This window comes from Acinonyx jubatus, chromosome X, assembly GCF_027475565.1.
Source record: "Acinonyx jubatus isolate Ajub_Pintada_27869175 chromosome X, VMU_Ajub_asm_v1.0, whole genome shotgun sequence".
Taxonomy (NCBI): Eukaryota; Metazoa; Chordata; class Mammalia; order Carnivora; family Felidae; genus Acinonyx; species Acinonyx jubatus.
The window spans coordinates 8046469-8065836 of NC_069389.1; the positions used below are offsets into that span (position 1 = coordinate 8046469).

The 19368-nt window shown below is 41.2% G+C and overlaps 2 protein-coding genes across 9 annotated transcripts in view; one reads left to right on the top strand and one right to left on the bottom strand.

Moving 5' to 3' along the window:
• Positions 1–19368, bottom strand: part of ARHGAP6 (Rho GTPase activating protein 6) — a 448084-nt gene that overhangs the window by 99330 nt on the left and 329386 nt on the right. The gene's annotated exons all lie outside the window — the stretch shown is intronic.
• AMELX (amelogenin X-linked) lies at positions 4896–18924 on the top strand. Of its 5 annotated transcripts, none has more exons than XM_053202062.1 (8): positions 4896–5024; positions 7408–7604; positions 11566–11669; positions 13035–13100; positions 15019–15066; positions 16450–16494; positions 16762–17187; positions 18769–18924. In XM_053202062.1, exons 4-8 carry the CDS (start codon positions 13047–13049, stop codon positions 18772–18774), a joined length of 579 nt encoding a protein of 192 aa, XP_053058037.1. In that variant the 5' UTR covers positions 4896–5024; positions 7408–7604; positions 11566–11669; positions 13035–13046; the 3' UTR covers positions 18775–18924. The 5 variants fall into 5 exon arrangements, with proteins under 5 accessions (XP_053058037.1, XP_014923299.2, XP_026910283.1 ...); XM_015067813.3 differs by having other exon boundaries at positions 7408–7486; XM_027054482.2 differs by lacking the exon at positions 7408–7604 and having other exon boundaries at positions 4906–5024.

Consider the following 19368-nt stretch of genomic DNA (forward strand, 5'->3'; position numbering starts at 1 on the left):
TCCACATTCAAATCTAGTTATGGTGTGGCCACCGCAAACGGGATTCTTGGCCACACAAAGAATGTGTCTACAAAACGGCCAAACGACTGGCTCTGTTTGATTACATGAACAAAACCATATAGTCAGAGGAAGGAAAAATCAAAACAGCTGCACCCAAAGTAACCCACTCGGATGGGTGGTTCATGAAATGTACCCATTCATTGAATCAACATTTTAGCAGCCTCATGCAGACTCCGTGAAAGATCCAGTCTGAAACGAAATACTCATGAAAAAACCGAGAGACCATATGAAACACTTTTTTGGCCCACCGTCAGCAAACGTTTGCTGAGTGCTCACTGCGGTCTGCCATCATGATAAAACTGTGGGTCTGATTCTACTATTTTATAATTGATTGCAAATGTCATCGTGTTGCGTGTTCTTAATTCCCTCCATGGCACTGAATGGAAGTTCACTTAAAAGAAAAAAAAAAACGCTGATACGGGCAAAGTTGATAAAACTATAACGTTTCAAATATAGTAAAGGTCTAAGAGACATATAGGACAGGCGGGGAGATCGTATCCCACGGATCTCAACCCTGGCTCCCCATCAGACTCAACTGAAACATGGTATCTGGAGATGTTCCTAGCCATCGACGTTTTTGAAAGGTCCCCAGGTGATTCAAAACTACAGTGAGAGCTGGAACCGAGGCTCAGACCAATTGACTCAGAAGCCAGGTGTAATGGGACCCAGACATGAGTACTACTGAAAAGCTACACGAGTAGTTCTAAAGTATAGTCTGCAGTGAAACCAATTTTTTCTAAATTAACATTAAAGAAGTCAGAGGTGGTCTTCCCAGAAGCATTTTGCAAAGAGACCCCATATTACTTGCTCTCAGATTGTGAAGTGTTGCTAGGAAAATGATCACATGAAATTCTACCATGATATGGCTTCAGATGTTTCACCATTATTCATATATATATATATAGAGAGAGAGAGAGAGAGAGATCGTTATAAAATCTTGAAAACATGTTTAGAACATGTATTTTTAAATAAATTTTTAAATGTTTATTTTTATTTTATTTTTCAGAGAGAGAGAGAGCGAGCGAGCAGGGGAGGGGCAGAGAGAGAGGGAGAGAGAATCCCTAGCAGGCTCTGCGCTCGAACTCACCAACCGTGGGATCACGATCTGAGCCAAAATCAAAAGTCGGACACTTAACTGACCGAGCCACCCAGGCGCCCCTAAATAAATTTAAGTCGGCGTGAGTTTAAGGCACTCAATTATATCCCTGATATAAACAAAAGCTAAAAGCAACATTGTGTAATTGTATTTATAGAGAAGACACCGTGTAACGGCAACCTATTTGTAAACACAATCCGAGTGAATTAACTAGCCTGATATCACTGCCATACACAGGGTGTCAAGTCCTAGATGGTCAAGGTTGCACAGCCTAAGGCAGACTGAGAAAACACTTCCTTAAAGTTGAGAGCAGGAAACATGCCAGTGACTACCTCAAGGCTTTTAAGAGTCCCAGTCTGAGCAGGGCACATCTTGAGAATGAGAATGGACGGAAGGCACGATTTAGCCCATTCATTTATAAATGAGTTACCAGGGAGGATGAGGGCCTCCTCCACTCATGCATTTCGGAACAGAAAAAAGGTCACGCTTATAAAGTGATTTTTTCTGAAATTTACGCATTTCTGAAGCCCACACACTTCCTCTCTTTCCTCCATTCCTTAGACTATGTTAGATTAATAAGATATGACTAAACTATGATTGCCCACTTGTTTTCATTAGCCACAGTATAAATCAAATCTCATGCTTCTTTTTGCTTGCTCAAGGGGTCAATTTTAGCACTGAGTTAAACAAAACTCCTTGGGAACCATTAATACACCTTTACGGTTCTAACATAGACCATGCAAAATTTAAATTGTATACTTTTTCAATTATTAGCAGCACGCATGGTTCCAACCCTTTATAATGAAGAAGACCACTGGCATATTCCATTTACTTTTATTTTTTTCATAATCATTTCAATGCTTTTTAAATAATCTGAAAAATGGGTGATTTTTTCCCCACTGGATATTTTTTGAACAATAATTTCATCCAAATAACTATTGTGCTGCTTTCCATATTCGACCCATTATCGTTTTCTTTTCTTAAAATTTTTTAATGTTTATTTATTTATTTTGAGAGAGAGAGAGAGCACACAAGCAGGGGAGGGGTAGAGAGAGAGGGAGAGAGAGATTCCTAAGCAGGCTGCACACTGCCAACGCAGAGCCCGACGTGGGGCTCGAACTCATGGATCGTGAGATCATGACCTGAGCCAAAATCAAGAGTCAGACGCTTAACTAACTGAGCTACCCAGGCGCCCCTCTTTACCATTTCTAAAAGGAATGACAGAATTTTAGAACTTGGGGCTCAATGGTTGGACCTATAAGGACCCTGAAACACCAGTCTTTCCACAACTGCATGCTGGGTCCAGGTACCGACTCCACTTCCTGTACCTCTACACCCAGTTCAATTCTCTGGTAACTGTGGGTCTGTGGTCCTCCACTGGGAGCAATTTTGTTCCATTCTCCCTTAGGGAACATGTGGCTATGTCTGGAGACACTACTGGCTGTCACGACTTGGGGAGGAGGTGCTATGGGCATCTAGTGGGTGGAGCCCAGGGAGGCTGTTCAACACCCTACAGTGCACAGGACAGCCCCACCACAATAAAGAATTATCTAGCCCCAGGGGCGCCTGGGTGGCTCAGTCGGTTCGCCATCCAACTTTGGCTCAGGTCACGATCTCACAGTTCCTGAGTTCCAGCCCCGCATCGGGCTCTGTGCTGACAGCTCGGAGCCTGGAGCCTGCTTCGGATTCTGTCTCCCCCTCGCTCTCTGCCCCTCCCCCACTCGTTCTCTCTCTCTCTCTCTCTCTCTCTCTCTCTCTCTCTCTCTCTCTCTCAAAAATAAACAAATGTTAAAAATAATAATAATAAAAAAAAAGAATTATCTAGTCCCAAATGCCAAGACTGCTAATGTTGAGAAACCCTCCAGCACAGGTTCTCAGAGTTCCACTTTCCAGCCACGTGTTCTATGATCCCATTTACACAAAGTGTCCAGAAGAGGCAAATCCACAGAGACAGAGACTAGACTGTGGTGGTCTAGGGCTTGGGGAAAGGGAAACACGAAGAGACTGCTACGGAGCATGGGATTTCTTTTCAGGTGATGAAAATGTTCTGGAATTAGACTGTGGGGAAGGTTGCAAACTTTGCAAAGATACAGAAAATATATTAAAACTCACTCAATTGTACATTCTAAGTGGGAACTTTATGATATGTAAATTCTGTATCAATAAAATGATTAAAATTCTTTTCATAGATCTTTTAATAATTTCTTTTTTTAACATTTATTTATATTTGGGGGGGAGGGGCAGAGAGAGGGAGATACAGAATCCGAAGCAGGCTCCGGGCTCTGAGCTGTCAGCACAGAGCCTGACATGGGGCTTGAACCCACGGACCATGAGATCATGACCTGAGCCCATATCAAGAGTCAGAGGCTTAAACGACTCAGCCACCCAGGTGCCCCAACACTTCATTCCTTTTTATGGCTGAATACTATTCCATCAGATGGATACCGTGCCATATATTTATATGTGTCCTACACCTTGGATGTTACAGATACTCAATAAATACTTTATACTAATGCTTTAAAAATTGTAGAGATGTGTGAAATGCTATTGAGAATAAACTTAGCACGTGACTATGATTCTCCTGAGAGCATGATGATGATACAGATGATGCACTAGGTAAGACCAAAAAAAAAATGGAGATTTTGTTACTATTTTTGTAAAACTATGTTAGCATTATCCTGGGGGAGATGTTGTCTACAATTAGAACAGACTTGCACTTACTCCACAGATTTCTGTGACAGACTAGTGCATCTGTTTAATTTCATTTCAAGTAAAAATTGCCTGTAATAAAATGTATGTGAGTAGAATTAAATTAATTTCTGGTCTTCTTCCTGATTTATTTCATCCCGCTGAATTATGTCAGCTTCAAATCTAGTTAGTATCCCAAGCAGACATACCACTCATGATGCGATTTTTTTTTTTCTTAAACAGGCTATGCTATCACTGGATCTTGACATAAGTTAGGTATGTGAGGAAGAAGATGCTTGCTGGACAGCTGCTCAGGGCTCTGTCCGTGTTCGAGGGGCCAGGAGCTAAAACAATAACTGGAGTGGTTACCAGGAGTGACAACACATCGCTGATACTTAGGTCCCACCACATATCTATCTCTTGTGTCCTGTAGAATGCGCGGATCGCATAAGAATCATATTCTGACATTTTGTATTTATATCCCTGTGGGCAGTTCCTTAAGAGACGGAGATGAAAAGTATGCCACTAAAGTGTAACAATATAAGAATGTTCTGTCCAAGAACAATAGGGGAAACTCTGCAGAGCACATATGTGAGAACGATCATTTCCAACCTTTTAGGCGGTGACTTATTTCCTCTGCTACATTAAATTTGCTCCTTTCTGGGGCGCCTGGGTGGCTCAGTTGGCTGAAAGTCCGACTTTGGCTCAGGTCGTGGGTTCGAGCCCCGCATCGACCGGGCTCTGTGCTGACCGCTCGGAGCCTGGAGCCTGCTTCGGATTCTGTGTCTCCCTCTCTCTGCCCCTAACCCACTCGCATTCTGTCTCTGTCTCTCTCAAAAATAAATAAACATTAAAAAAATAATTTAAAAAAATTTGCTCCTTTCTCCCCTTAAGAAATTACTAAAATTGCCACTATTAATATTGGAAATCATGTTTATGAAGGGGTGAATGTATAGTGAATGACATCATTAGCTTTCCCTTACTGATGTCGTCCCATTTTCCGGGCAGTAAGGTAAGTGTGCCAAAGAGTCAGGAACACTGGCTGAGGTCAGGCGTCACGGGCCAGTGACCCAGCCACAATTTTGAGCTAGGCTGTCCTCCCAAAGAAAAGTTCTCTCCACCATCGCATGTTGCTTTCGTTCAGAAAACACCAGTCTGTGCTTGCGTATGCTGAACCCCGGTAGGTAAATGCAACTTACTCTGGTGTACTTTGCCCAATAGGCAGAAATCAAAATGCTTGTTTTTACGTTACCGTGTTATCTCTGTTAACACAGATGTAATGTTTTCGCTCCCGACAGTTACCAGTTAATTATAACCCACCAGATATTTAGCAAATGTTTACATATCTTTCAAATTACAAGCGGTATGAGCCCTTTCAGTGCATGCTTATATTATTAGGATATTTTCTACTACTAATCTAAAAGGGGCCCTGTCGCTTTAAAAAGTCATGTTTTTGTCTTTGAGTTTATGTTCGGCTTTTTGTTTTTTCCCTCCGGGAATGAATATTATATAAACCCAGGGCCTATGGGAAACAGAGCCCTGTCACTCATCACTCTTACTGAGCACAAATGAGAAATTATACCCCAAACCTCTTGTGTCTCCCCTGCATTCTTTCTACTCATGGATTATTTAGAATAAATAAAATAAAATCTTGGCTTCCCAGAGACTTTCAGAAATGAGACTCTTAGATAAGCATTGTTAATATTTTGGTGACGATCTCCTCAAATGGAGAAAAAGGAAGAGAGGGAGGGAGAGAGGGAGGGAAAAGAAGGAAGAGGAGGAGAAAGAATTGTTTTAGAGAAAGCGAATTCTGAATATTTTTTTCACTTAACTACATGTCACAAACATTTTTCTATGTCAACAAATACAGACTAACACCCTCCCTTTGACTATTACATGTACCATCGTTGATTTGAGCAGCCCCCTGTTGGTAGACATTTTGTTCTCAATGTTAGTTCATCGTGAAAACAGCAGGCACTGCCTATAATTAACTCTTCCCCCGATGACTCAGTGTGTGTGTATCGGTGAATACACAATCACTGCGAAAGCAGAAAGTGTAGGACTACAGGCTGAAAGACTGAAGTGGTCTTATTACAATTAATACCTTTTGGTGTCACTACTCTCCCTCTGCTCCCCCGTCACCCCTTTCTCATCCTCGGACACGCAAGCACAGAATGTGTTAGTTTCCTGAAGCCAAGACGGATGGTTTGTTCCAACACCCACTCTCAGAATTCTCTGGAGAATTCCAGAGGCCGTGAGTAGTTTGAGAACTGGACCACTGTCCTATTCACATTTGTACTCCAAGGCCGATGACTGCATTAGGCATATACTAAGTGCTTGATAGTGGCTGCTGAAGTCATATCATAATTTTGGCCTTTGAGAGTTATGTTCAGAGCTTGTGACCAAGGGCCATGTCCCTTTCCTGTGTAGCTGTTTTATTTCCTACTGCTTCATTTATAAGTGTCACCTTTTCTTTTCAGGACACCCGTGGCTTGCTAAGCCTGTCACCAACTTTGATCACCACTTTGAATTACCCACCCCAATGCATTTCCCTCTTCTTCTTAAATTTTTTAAGTTTATTTATTCGTTTATTTTGAGAGTGAGCGAGCGGAAGGGGAGGGATATATATATATAGAGAGAGAGAGAACGGGAAAGAGAATCCCAAGCAGGCTCTGGGCTGTCAGCACGGATGCTGACATGGGGCTCGAACAGTGAGACCGTGACCTGAGCTGAAATCAAGACTCAGACACCTAACCAACTGCCCCCATTTCTCTCTTCCTACTTGTGCCCTTTTGCTTTCTGGTTCCTTACCTCTGTTATTGCTTATCTTATGTTCCCTGTCCCAAGTCTACACACTTATTAAATGCTGTTAGCCAGTAGAAGATCCCTCTTTTTTCTTTCATAGCTTCAAACAACCAGGCAAAAAACACAGCGAATTCCAGGGCATTCTGGAATAGGTACTAATGGGTTGCAATCAATAAAGTATATGAATGTGAGCCAGAGAGGGTATTTTGTTGTTATTCTTTTCAAATTGCTCCTTGGGCTGAAGTCATTCTAGAAGCTTAAGATAATAATAATAATAATAATAATAATAATGACTTTATTATATTAAGCAAACAAACTCAGTGACAAGTAAGAAAAGATCAAGCAGATCTATCATAGTATATTTGCTTAGAGTGTACTCCAGTTTGAACTAACAGATCACAGCCAAATATAATAAGGAGGCTAGGATAATGGATTCTAAACCTTTTACAGTATCTCCCTTTTTAAGTTCTTATTAAAGTCCATTTGCTGGAAAGTCTATAGGAAGCATTGACAGCAATGCTGAGTTATCCATCTTAGCTGTTTAAAAGGCCCATCAAAATCAATGAATCAAGAAATCGAGGGCACCTGGCTGGCTCAGTTAGTAGAGTACGCAACTCTTGATCTTAGGGTCATGAGTTCAAGCTCATGTTGGGTGTAGAGATTACTTGAAAATAAAATTAAAAAAAAAAAAGCAATCTTGGCTTCTTTGTCTATGGAGAATCCACGTAGGTTAGGTACTTTTTTTTATACTTTCATAGTGTCATGAAGAACTCTACACCTTCTTCAATTGATCAACACATCCATCTAGCACCTAGCTTGTAAAAGAGACATTTCTAGGTAACAAAGAGCTCCCAGGGAAGTATAAGACACAATATCTGACTTCCCAGGGTTGCAAAGGGAAGTCACTGTGTCTACTGGAATCACTTAGTGGTGGTGTACCTGAGTTCTGAAGAAGGTACGACTACACTCCAGCAAAAAAACCAGCCTAGAGAACAATATTTTCTCACAAGTGAATATCAACAGAAGAAACGTTTAAAAGTCGACTTTGACTCCAGTTACTTCAGAATACTCACTCGTGAAATTATTCCAGAATATTGGACAATCTGGGACCTGCTTTAAAAGGAGATTTAAGAGTTGAGCTCAGATAGATTAAAAAAGGCTTCTGGATCTCCTACTACCCGACTTCTCCAAAGAGCACCCACATACCTCAATGCCCACTAAAAACCAGGAAGTTCATTAAAACCCCCCAAAAAAACAAAACATCCTCCCAGCAGCCAAAAGTCAACACCACAAGACTAAAATGCTTGAGCTTTTCTCACACATGAGCCTCCGGAGCCAACACCACTCAGAGCATCTCTTTACTTGCAGTCCACACAGAGTTCTAACAAGCTCGGACATAAGATTTTCCCAGCACACTATGAATTAGGAGCAGCAAGTTAGAAGGGGAGAAGTCGTTAGCATAAGCAACATGGAAAGAGCAAAATGTGATGAGTTGTAAGTCAAGGGAAAGAATAACTATAAAAGCCGTTGTTGTTGTTGTTGTTGTTGAGTGCATACGATTTAGCCAGACATTGCAGGAGGTGAAGACATTTAAAATATGCTTCCTCTCAGAGCTCAAGACTGCTGGAGCTCTTGACTACCATGGTCTTTCTTCGTTAAACATATTCAGTTGGGCCAAAATGAGGAGACATAATAGTGGTGCGTCAGATTCTTGCTGCCTGGGATTAACGCGTGCTTTCCCATCTCTGACCAGTGGCAGGCAGAAATCATCTGGGTTTTGATTTGCGCCAAAAAGAGTAGACGGCCTCCCAGCCTGGGTCCTTCCACATGAGTTGCCTGTTTTGTGGCCCTGCTTAATCCTACAGGTCTCAGGAAGGATTTAGGGCAGCTGCTTCTGGACCAGAAGATGTCCCAAATGTGATTTTTGTATAACCCTTTCTTGGATGTTCCTCCTTTCCACTAAGCAAGAATGAGAACCTATAGGGGAGCCTGGGTGGCTCAGTCAGTGAAACGTCCGACTTTGGCTCAGGTCATGAGCTCACAGTTCGTGAGTTTGAGCCCCGCATCGGGCTCTGTGCTGACGGCTCAGAGCCTGGAGCCTGCTTCAGATTCTGTGTCTCCCTCTCTCTCTGCCTGCCCCCCAACTCGCAGTCTGTCTCTCTGTCTCTCAGAAATAAATAAACATTTAAAAAATTTAAAAAAAGGAATGAGAACCTATAACTCATAAGGGTGTATATTCACTCATCATTTTGGAGGAAAGCTGGAATGAGTGAATAAGTGAATGAAGACACATTCTGGAGTCATCTTGTTATAGCTATTCCAGAGATGATGCCATAGAAAAAAATATTTTATGCTTATGATCCATTGTTTAAAATAGTGTTTTTTTTTTAAAAGAGAAGACAATATTTGATATCAAAGTGCAAGGAAAACAAGAACACAAATGCTTTGGAAATGTTATAGCCTCTACATAACAAAATAAGCAGTCAGTCTAGTAAATTCTGTTTTCTTTTTTGACAAACTCAACTTATTGAAATAATTGCTTATAGAAAAAATTTTAATTGAAATTTTGTGTTTTCCCCCAAACATTAACTTTTAAACTGCATTTGTGGGACCTAAATTAGTGGAAGAAATTTCAAGCAGAGAGATCCATATTTTAATACCCTATGACTCAGAATGTGCAGTGGGAGAAAATAAACAGAAGGAACCACATAATTTCTATTGTATTTGCCATCAAAGCCTGAACAACTGTCCATAGTGAATTGGCTATAACTCACTATGCAGTGGACCAGAGAAATTAATGCCACAATGGGGGATCTTTCTGTTGATCCTTGTCAACAAATATGAGTCCCTCATTTTTGAAACATGACAGAAAGGAATGAGATAAACTTGGTAAAACTACAAGACCACTAATAGCTCACCAATGACCCTATTAATAGAGATTAACCACAAATTTGCAGGAAAAACATGTCCTGAATCCTTTCAGACACCAATATACGTAATTAAATAAACTAGAAAAAAAAAAAAAGATTGAAAAAGAACATGATGTGATTCTACATTACCCTTCCTCTCCCTCCTCCTTTCCCTTACCACCTTGCTGCACAACCCCCCGCCCCCAACCTCTTCCTCTTCTAAGTAAGCGGATGCCAATCCTCTTATAGCATTCATCAGTAAACATATTCACAAGTAAACGCAAACCTGGACACAAATGGCTTTTAGGACTATATTCTATATTGACTTTCATTCATACCTTTCTCCTGTTACAATCTTCCACTTCCTTCTTTGCAATCTCTCTCTGTCTCTCCCTCTGTCTCTCTCCCCGATTGAAACCCTGATTGAAAGAGCTACCTTTCTTCACCGTGGTTATTCATTCCCTACTAATTCATCTGTGAAGATCAACTTAGAATCTTATTTATTAGCACGTTTTAAACATTTATTGCACGCCAAGTGATGGGGTTGGGGAGGATGATAACTTTCCATTTCCCCCAGAGGTGCTTCTCATTTAGTTTTCAACTAACCCTTGTAGGTAGATTCTATAATTATCCCCATTTCACTGATGAGGAAACTGAGGCTCGAATAGGCTAAACCTCTTGTCAGTGGTCCCTCAACCCTTGGTGAAGCTGGGGTCAGTACCCACGTAAGTCTAAGATCTAGTTCTTAATAGTACTACATTGCCTTTCATGGGTATTTTCTCCTTGAATTTAATTCAGCCAATGCAGAGCATGTTTATAAAAACATACGCACATGTACAAACTTTAAAAATATGACTAAAGTAGTAAAAGAGATCTGGCTATACTGCCAATGGTGTCTGGGTATATACTCAGCATTTCCTTTACTGATCTAATGTTGATAGACAACTCATCAGCTACCTCTTATCACCAGTTACAGATTTGCTTTTTAACTGATCGGATCCTAGAGTAAAAGACAAAAATCCATGTGCTTTACTAAGGTAGAAGGGTAAAAGACATAGGACATTAATAGCTAGATCATAGATCCTCTCAGAGGCAGAAGGGCTTCGGTTTTTGTCGTTTAGGCAAAGGAGAGGCTGCTGAGAACATGGGAACAATGGCACCTAAAGGGGAAGTCAAGAGGCTCTGAAAAAGAAAGAGGAATTTGGAATTGCTTATAAGAGAAAGTGGGATCGGGCCGGAAGGACGTGGGCACAAAGGACCATCATCCTGCGAGATTGTTATGTGGGAGGGGGGCACCAGAGCAATGTCCCACACACAATGCTTAAGTGTGCAGTCTGGTGCGTGACGTTTCTCGCCTCGTCCTTCGGATCATCAGGAAAAGTCTGCTACTGTGATCATCTTGAGTTCGTGGTTCCTTGGGGGGCAGGTGGGTTGTAGGATGGGGCCAAGGAGAAGTAACTTTGTCCCCTCTTTCAGTGGACACCGGAGTGGTGATAGAGGAATGGGCACAGGCAACAGAGAAAATGCATTCAATGGAAGTAGAAAATAGAGCAGTGGGGATCCCGAACTTAGAATCCCTCAGAGAAATACTGGGGAGAGCTTTGGGGTTTTACCAGAATGGGGGTTTTAATCAACTTATCCTGATCTGAAAGGGATGACGAACCCTAGGGGACATGTTGATTACACTATAGAGACTCAACTATCTAGCTTTTTGGGTAAAGAACAATGTTACGTTTGCCAGAACCAGGGAACAGACAATGACATAGCTCTTCTTGAACGTAACTTTGAATATATCAGCATGTGCAGTCAACTTATTTGCTGACTTACAAGCAACCCGATGAAATTTTTTGCCAGTTAAACCTATTATTGCCCATAATGAAAGACTCTAAATGCACTAATCACAACATGCAGCCTTCTGTTTGATCACAGTTTTTAAAACTTCATGATACAGGGGTTTTTAGGTATACTCAACACATTTTCCTTCAGAAATCTGATTGGTTGTTCTAGATGCTGTGAATGATATAAATTGAGCTCTCAGTTGGAAGAAATCTAAAGGATCAAGCATCCCTGAGTTTCAGACAGAAACATCCTCTGAACACACATATTCAAAGGTATGTGGATTTTATTCATAATTTGGTATCCTTTCTGTTGTATTCATTTCCTTCACTGCATTCCATGTACGAAAAGATGCAAACGTATTCTGCATTTCTAATATTTTATGCTGTCATATTCAGTTACTTCTTCAGTCGGACCATAATTAAATTAGATTCTGATTACTTAGATGGATTATTTTACTCTCTAATGCAGCAACGTGTCTGTCTGTATTTCACTAAGTTTTACTTCCAGAATCCCAAAGCACTTTTGGGGGCCAAATTTCACAGTAGAATATTTATTTTCATTACTTGCCAATTAAGATAAAAATGCTTTTTCACAGGCTGTGATCTGTCTACGACTTTAAAAGCCATCTTGTTTAATTACATCAAATAGAACCACCAACTAAATGTGGGGTTTTTTCCTCATTAATTCAAACTTTAAAAAAACAGATTTAGGAGGTAGAACGCGTCAGCGCACTTTTTACAGCCGGCATTATTACACAGGAGACTCACTTTCTTTGCAAAATTCAAGACCTTGCTTCTGACAGTTTTCATAGTCAATAATTTGTACCACAAAGCAGTGTGCGTATTTTAGGATGGCCTGTTCCGCTTCATGTCCCAAGGGTCATAAAGTGTATAATTACGGTACAGTGCCAAACAAAAAGAAGATGTCATTGACTAAACATGGACTCTTTCAAGCGGAAGTCATTCAAAAGTCATGGCATGATCGCACAATATTAGCACTGTCCTCTCCCTTCCATTCAACCACATCTTTTGTTCCCGATCTGGAGGTCAGAGATGCCACCTGAGGGTCTTGCCTGAAGGCCTACCAGTTGAAACACCTGGAACTTCACTCCACTCCTTCCTTACTTTATTTTGGTAAATTCCTTAAGGCCTTTTCGCAGACAATTAGTCTTTGTTTTTAACAGCAGCAATGCTCAGGTGCACCGTACAAAAAAAACCTTTTTTGTGCGTCCTGGTTCTGAAAGTATCCAATACTGTGCACCTGGAAGATCTCCTCAGCTTTTAGAGCCAACTCTATTCTTTATGATCGTTAATCATATGCTACGTTTAGCTTCTATGAATCCACAGGCTACACAGGTATAGGAGAGTAGCAACCAAATCGTGTAGTGTAGTGATAGATTGACATCTCTACAATTTGTTCTTCTCTCAACCTAAGTGAGAAGCATCCTTGTCACTCTCGTCATTCCAAAAGCAATGAAATGAGCTGAAAACTGGAAATCACATGTGAATGAAGTAACCTCACAAAGAATGGTCCCATCCTCTTTACTAGCGACAGACTAATATGGATTATGTGGGTTTTATGGAGTATTAATTGTGTCCATATTTGCGAAGAGATTTAGCTGTCAACTTATATTTCAGGGCCAGCAAGAAATGGGGACCTGGATTTTGTTTGCCTGCCTCCTGGGAGCAGCCTTTGCTATGCCCGTGAGTAAAACACCCCTGCATAAGTCAATATCCAATTTCACAAGCTTGGAAATAAAAATCTGCCCCACAGTTGGTAAACTTTAGGGCTCAAGACAGTGCAAGATCAGATGTCCTCAAATGTCTCTGTGTTTCAGAAACACTTTGAAGAGCTTGTTATAAAAAAAAATATTCAGATGCCTCCACCCAAGATTCTGATTCAGTACAGCTGGAGTGGGGGTGGTGCCCAGGACTCTGCATTTTAACAAGCACCTCAGGAGATTCTGTGGAAACAATTAGCTTGTAAATATCATCGCCCATCTCTAGATGGAGGAAACTTTTGGAAGGAACCCTTGAAAGGCCTCCAGAGAAAATGCTTAATCAGCCTTAGCCAAATACTACAAAAAAGCCAGTTTTCTCTAAAACCCACTTTCTCACAAGTGTCCAGCTCTCTTCCTGCCCTCCAAACTCCACTGCTATTATCCTTCAGAGGGTAAGATTTCTGTGTTAGGAATTTCTTTCTTGAACCCTCTCCCTGCTGTCAGAGGCCGCATCCCTTTGGGTGCACCTGCTAAGTACATGGGTGCTTCCGTGTGGTTGTCCAGAATCCTACCTCTGCCCAATGCATGTGGATATATTTTACATTCAACGGTACCAAGGACCAGGACGGCTGACCCATTCTCTTTAGACATAAGCACATCAGGTCAGAGAGCTTAGATCACTATCAGGCAAAGCAGGACCCAACTGCTTTTCAGTGGCATAAGGAACAGTTGATACAACCAGAAGCCAGCCAAGCTTGCATATCTGCCTCCTCTCTTCCTCTCTCACCCACAAGACCAAGATTCTGTGCTCTGCCTTCCTAAAATCCTGCATTGTGGCAATTTCTAGTCCCCTGAGGGAGCCCTGCATTACAAATAGAGCCCTTTTTCCACTCCTCAAGTCAGCACCCCTATTCCCTGAGGGCTTACTTACATCAAGAAAGCACAGGAAAGGCAGTTCCCTAACGAAAAGTAGTTCACACTCAGATGAGAGCAAATAAACCTTCAAAAATACGAGCATTTAAAACTAATAGAGCCTTAATTAGCTCGATGTCTGAGGGAGATGTTCTGCATGATCCTGTCTCCTCTGCCTCTCCCCCACTCCAGGGCCAACCAGAATTGTACAATGCGGTCATCAGCCACACGGCCTCCACTTTTGACAGGCCAGCCAGTCCTGGTTTAGATCATTATTCAGGCTGATTTTTATTTTGAACTTTCCATTTCTTCTTCCATAAAAAACTGGGACAGAATAATAAAAAGAAGCAGTCGAAATCAACTCTCTCACTTTCCATGGGATTTGTAATGTTTCCACCTTACCTCCCCATCTCCTCATGTTCGTCGACAATTCACAGGCAGTTGTTTCCTTAGTTGTTGTTGCTGTGCTTTGCACACCAATTGCGAGGGATCTGTGGGATACTTAAGCACTTCACCTCCTGATCTATAAGGGAAGGTTTGGGAAACAGTTCTCGTCGGTATTTGAGAATTGTGTAGGAGAAACACCTCTCTCTTTGCAACACGGAGTGAGGTGCATTAAGACATAAAATGGTGGATGGGATAGAGTAGGATTAGTTGACAACATGGATGGGGGAGGGTGTCAAAGATCACTGGAGGATAAATGTGTCTGGTTTTTGCTTCTGGGTCTTGGGAAAGTCATTTAGTTGTTCTGGACGTCTTTAAAATAAGAGGGCTCTTCTCCTACCCAGTGTACATGTTCAGACTAAAAGTAGACCTCAAAGATATTCTGCACCATGTAGATTTTTTTTCAAAGTAGCCTCAGTCTCCCTTAATGTGAACAATTGCATATTGACTTAATCTCTTCCTCTCTCTCTCTCTCCCTCTCTCTCTCTTCCCCCCTTCTCTCCCTCTCCCTCTTTCTTTTTCTTCTCCTTTCCCCTCTATAAAAGCTACCACCTCATCCTGGGCACCCTGGTTATATCAACTTCAGCTATGAGGTAATTTTTCTCTTTACTAATTTTGACCATTGTTTGACTTAACAATGCCCTGGGCTCTGTAAAGAGTAGTGTGTTGATTCTTTGTTCAAGATGTTTCTCAGTCCCGCTTTTTCAGTTCCCATTACCAGCTTCCTGGTTTAAGCCCTGATGGGTTGCCTGAAGCCCGCATTGCCCCCAGCACACTCCTACTCGGCCTCTCTGACTCAGTTTCTCCTCCTTATATGGCTATAAAATTATCCATCAGGAACTACCACTCGGGGTGGGGCTGCATGGTAGAGCAGAAAGTGAACAGCAAAGCTGTTCAGCCTGTAAAAGTTGGGGGAGTCAGCTGTTTTTTAAGATCCTTTCCAGCTAGAAACTCCTAATTCTAAGATGTTCACACTCTATGTGTCTCCTTTGTGTGTCTTTGCTGAAAGATCAATGATCAGTGACCAAGTGGTCTATGAGACATTCTGCAGAGCAATGGAAAGCATGAGATTTCTGGAAATCAGGTTTGAGGCTCTCCTCAACCCCATTCTAATCATGTGACCTTTGGCAAATCATTTTCTCTCTTTAAAACTTTGGTTTCCTCATCTGGAGAAGGGAAATAAGTATAATGCCCACACTTCAAAGTATGGTTGAGGAGCAAAATGGTTATGCAATATAAAAGGTGTTCTGTCAAGTATAATTTCAGCAAGGTCAATAATGTGTTTGTTGTGTTGATATCAAATGCTGTACTGCTATTATGTGAAGGAGTCCCCAGAACTGAGGTTGTAACCAAGTATATACTGTTGAAAAAGGAATGAAACTCCTACTTCTCTGGTAGGCTCAGACGACAATCTGTGAATCTGTTTACTCACATGTAACCTGAGGAAAAGTGTTACTAAGAAGAATTTGAGGCAACGTTTTCTGTTAAACCTTAAGAGGTTGATATATTTGACCAGAAAATCTGTGTTTCTAGGATGAGGGACAGTTCTTCCACCTCCTTTATTTTTGCATTGTGACGTCAGATCAACAAAAGACACGGCTCACGTTATATCACATTAATTTTTTTGTTTTGTTTTGCTCTGGCAAAGAAGAGCAGGAGCTGGGGAACTGAACAGAATTACTACTTCTGTGACCTCAGTCAAGCTCATAAACTTCTTTAACTCCCCATGACCTTGTCCGTAAAAGTGAGTGTGATGATACTTGCCTCAGAGTATGTGAGAAAACACGAAAAATGTGTGTGATGGATGTAATGTAGTGCATGACACATAGGAAGCACCTGACAAATGTTTACCTTATTCTTTGATCTGTAGAACTCACACTTTCAGGCTATCGATATTGACAGGACTGCAGCATCAGTGAGTGCATTTCATGTAACTAAACTAAAGCAAATGTATTCTAATGTCTCTTTTTCTTAAGGTGCTCACTCCTCTGAAGTGGTACCAGAACATGATAAGGCATCCGGTACGTACATTTTTTGTTCTTTATTCCCTTAGAATATTAAGCATGTGTTTCAATTCCCTTTTAAGTGAAATAACATATCTATGCCACATACAGACACTAATGGAAAATCCAGTTTGTAGAAGGTCATATCTGTGTACACAGTTAGAAATTCTTGCACAGGAAAAATGCATAAATATCCATAGTCATAATGACAAAGACAACATGACTACTTCTCCAGTTGGAAGTCAATGGAGCCAATGGTAAACCTGACTCTTTGTTTCTCACCAGTACCCTTCCTATGGTTACGAACCCATGGGTGGATGGCTGCACCACCAAATCATTCCCGTGCTGTCCCAGCAGAACCCCCCGAATCACGCCCTGCAGCCTCATCACCACATCCCCATGGTGCCAGCTCAGCAGCCCGTGGTCCCCCAGCAACCAATGATGCCAGTTCCTGGCCAACACTCCATGACTCCAACCCAACACCACCAGGCAACCCTCCCTCTGCCTGCCCAGCAGCCCTTCCAGCCCCAGCCCGTCCAGCCGCAGCCTCACCAGCCCATCCAGCCCCAGCCACCCGTGCACCCCATCCAGCCCCTGCCGCCACAGCCACCTCTGCCTCCGATGTTCCCCATACAGCCCCTGCCCCCCATGCTTCCTGACCTGCCTCTGGAAGCTTGGCCAGCAACAGACAAGACCAAGCGGGAAGAAGTGGTGAGTATCCCTTGAAGCCACGACAACATCTGTGAAAATGTTGTAAAGCAAAATTGGCCCCCAGAGTTCTAAGTTCTCAAACAAACCACGATCTAGAGTTTCAGTAGCTACAGGTCAATGACTCTATTAGTCTGAGCATGTGTTGTAACTTTATATTATAAACAAGTTTATCTATGAGGCATAGTTTTTATGGTGGGTTTAAGTTCTATGATTATTTTGAACTTCTAGAATATGTATTACTGAAACCCATTAATTTTAAGGATAGCAGTATAAGGGAATATCAGTTTTTCTTATATTTCAAGGGTTTAACTAGCAAGAATAGGCTAGATTTGCACTGAAGATAAAAAAAAAGGGGGGGTAAGTTTTGAGAGTGGGGAGGATGCAAATAATTGAACAGGCTACAAAAGGTGGGTGGGAAATCTCTTTGAGGACCCTTTGAATCTCTTTAAAGGAAGATTACCCGTCTGGAGCGGTTTTTTAATCTAACTTAGAGGAAGCTAGATAATCTATCAGACTCCTTTTCAGGGCTGGGTTCTATAGGTTAATCTTTTAGCAAGAAGTTTTCACAATTAAGCACAAAATTAATTGCATTACAGAAAACTCTTCCAAATGAGTGGGAAATAGCCAATAAAATAAGTGACTCATATCCCTATTCCCAAACCCTTATTCTGTGTATATGAGATTACATAATTCTACTGCATGTATGCATGCAAATGTGATTCCATGTTATAAATGCTACTGAGGATTTTCTCCTGAGAAGCAGCGAGGGGTGAGATGGAAATGACCTGGATGCGGAGCTAGCATACCCAGGTGCCAGTTCTGGCTCTGCTTCCAAAGAGGAAACAGTATTGTACAAGTTACTTCAAATTCATGGGTGTTTTCCCTTTTTGAAAATAAGAGAAAGTGACTAACTCAGATATTTCAAGCCTCTGTCCAAGTACAACTACCACAGTTTCCCAACAAGAAGTTATACTATCTGACATATGTGTCTTCAGAATTATGAGCATATCTATGGCGAGTATGGGACAGAATATTTGAAATTGTATCCCAAATAATTTGGTGCCTATAGTTGATTACTAGCCTAAGGTAATGCTCCCTCTGTATAGAAAATGCATTTATTTATCTCTTTATTAATGATTAAAGCCATGAACTTTATAATGTGTTCGCATCTTGGCAGAGCTATGTATGGAAAGGTGACTTTGGGCAGGTAGTCTGAACTCTTTAAAACTCCTGTGTAAAATCGGAGTATAACTATTGATAGCTTCTTAGGGTTGTTTTACAGAAAATAAAATCAAGTGATGAGCTCAGAGCCTGGCGTGCAGGAAGAATTCAGTGAAGGGTAGCTACTGTTATTTTATTATTAATTAATAGCTGTAGGTGTCCTGAAGGCAAGGTCGTCCATTCTGGATACCTCCTACCTAATGACAAGGAGATAACAAAGAAACTTTGAATACTACAGAATTCAACTTAAATGGTTATACATTGCTTTGGCAGAACGGAAGCCACACATGTGATGTAAGTGATACTCGCTAGGAATATTTGTAAATTGCTTTGATTCTTCCTTTTGTTGTTATTTTTCAGGATTAAGAGGTCAGAAAATGGGAAGAGAACTGAAGGAAACACTTCAGATGCTTTCAGAATGACACAAGAAAACGAGTTTCGCCTGCCATCACTTCGCTTAGTAAAAGCTGTAACTAAAAATCAGTACCACTAGCAAACAATAAAATGGTTTAAAAATCATCCATATGTTTGTGCTGAATTACGCGTCAAATTTCGTGTCACTTCAGGGAACTTATTATAAATGGCTACTCTGGAATAAGGTGGGAACTGCTCATTTACACGTGCAAAGTTGACCATTCTGCAGGCAGATGAGGACTGTTTTCCCTTTTAGAGAGAATTTATACAATCTCAAAACATTAAAAAAAAAAAAAACCCAGACGTTCATACAGTAGTTAGAACAGTAGATAAAGTGAAAAGTTATGAACATGTATAGTCACTGAACCTGAACCAGATGAAAGTAAGTTTATATGAAGAATTCTTCAAATTGAAAAAAATAAGCTCTTGAGAAATGTTTATATTACAGAACAGATATAAGACTTGGAACACTGACTTTATACTTCACACCACATTAGTAACCAAAGTCTGATCTTTTGATCTCATTCTATGGAAAAAGATTTTTTA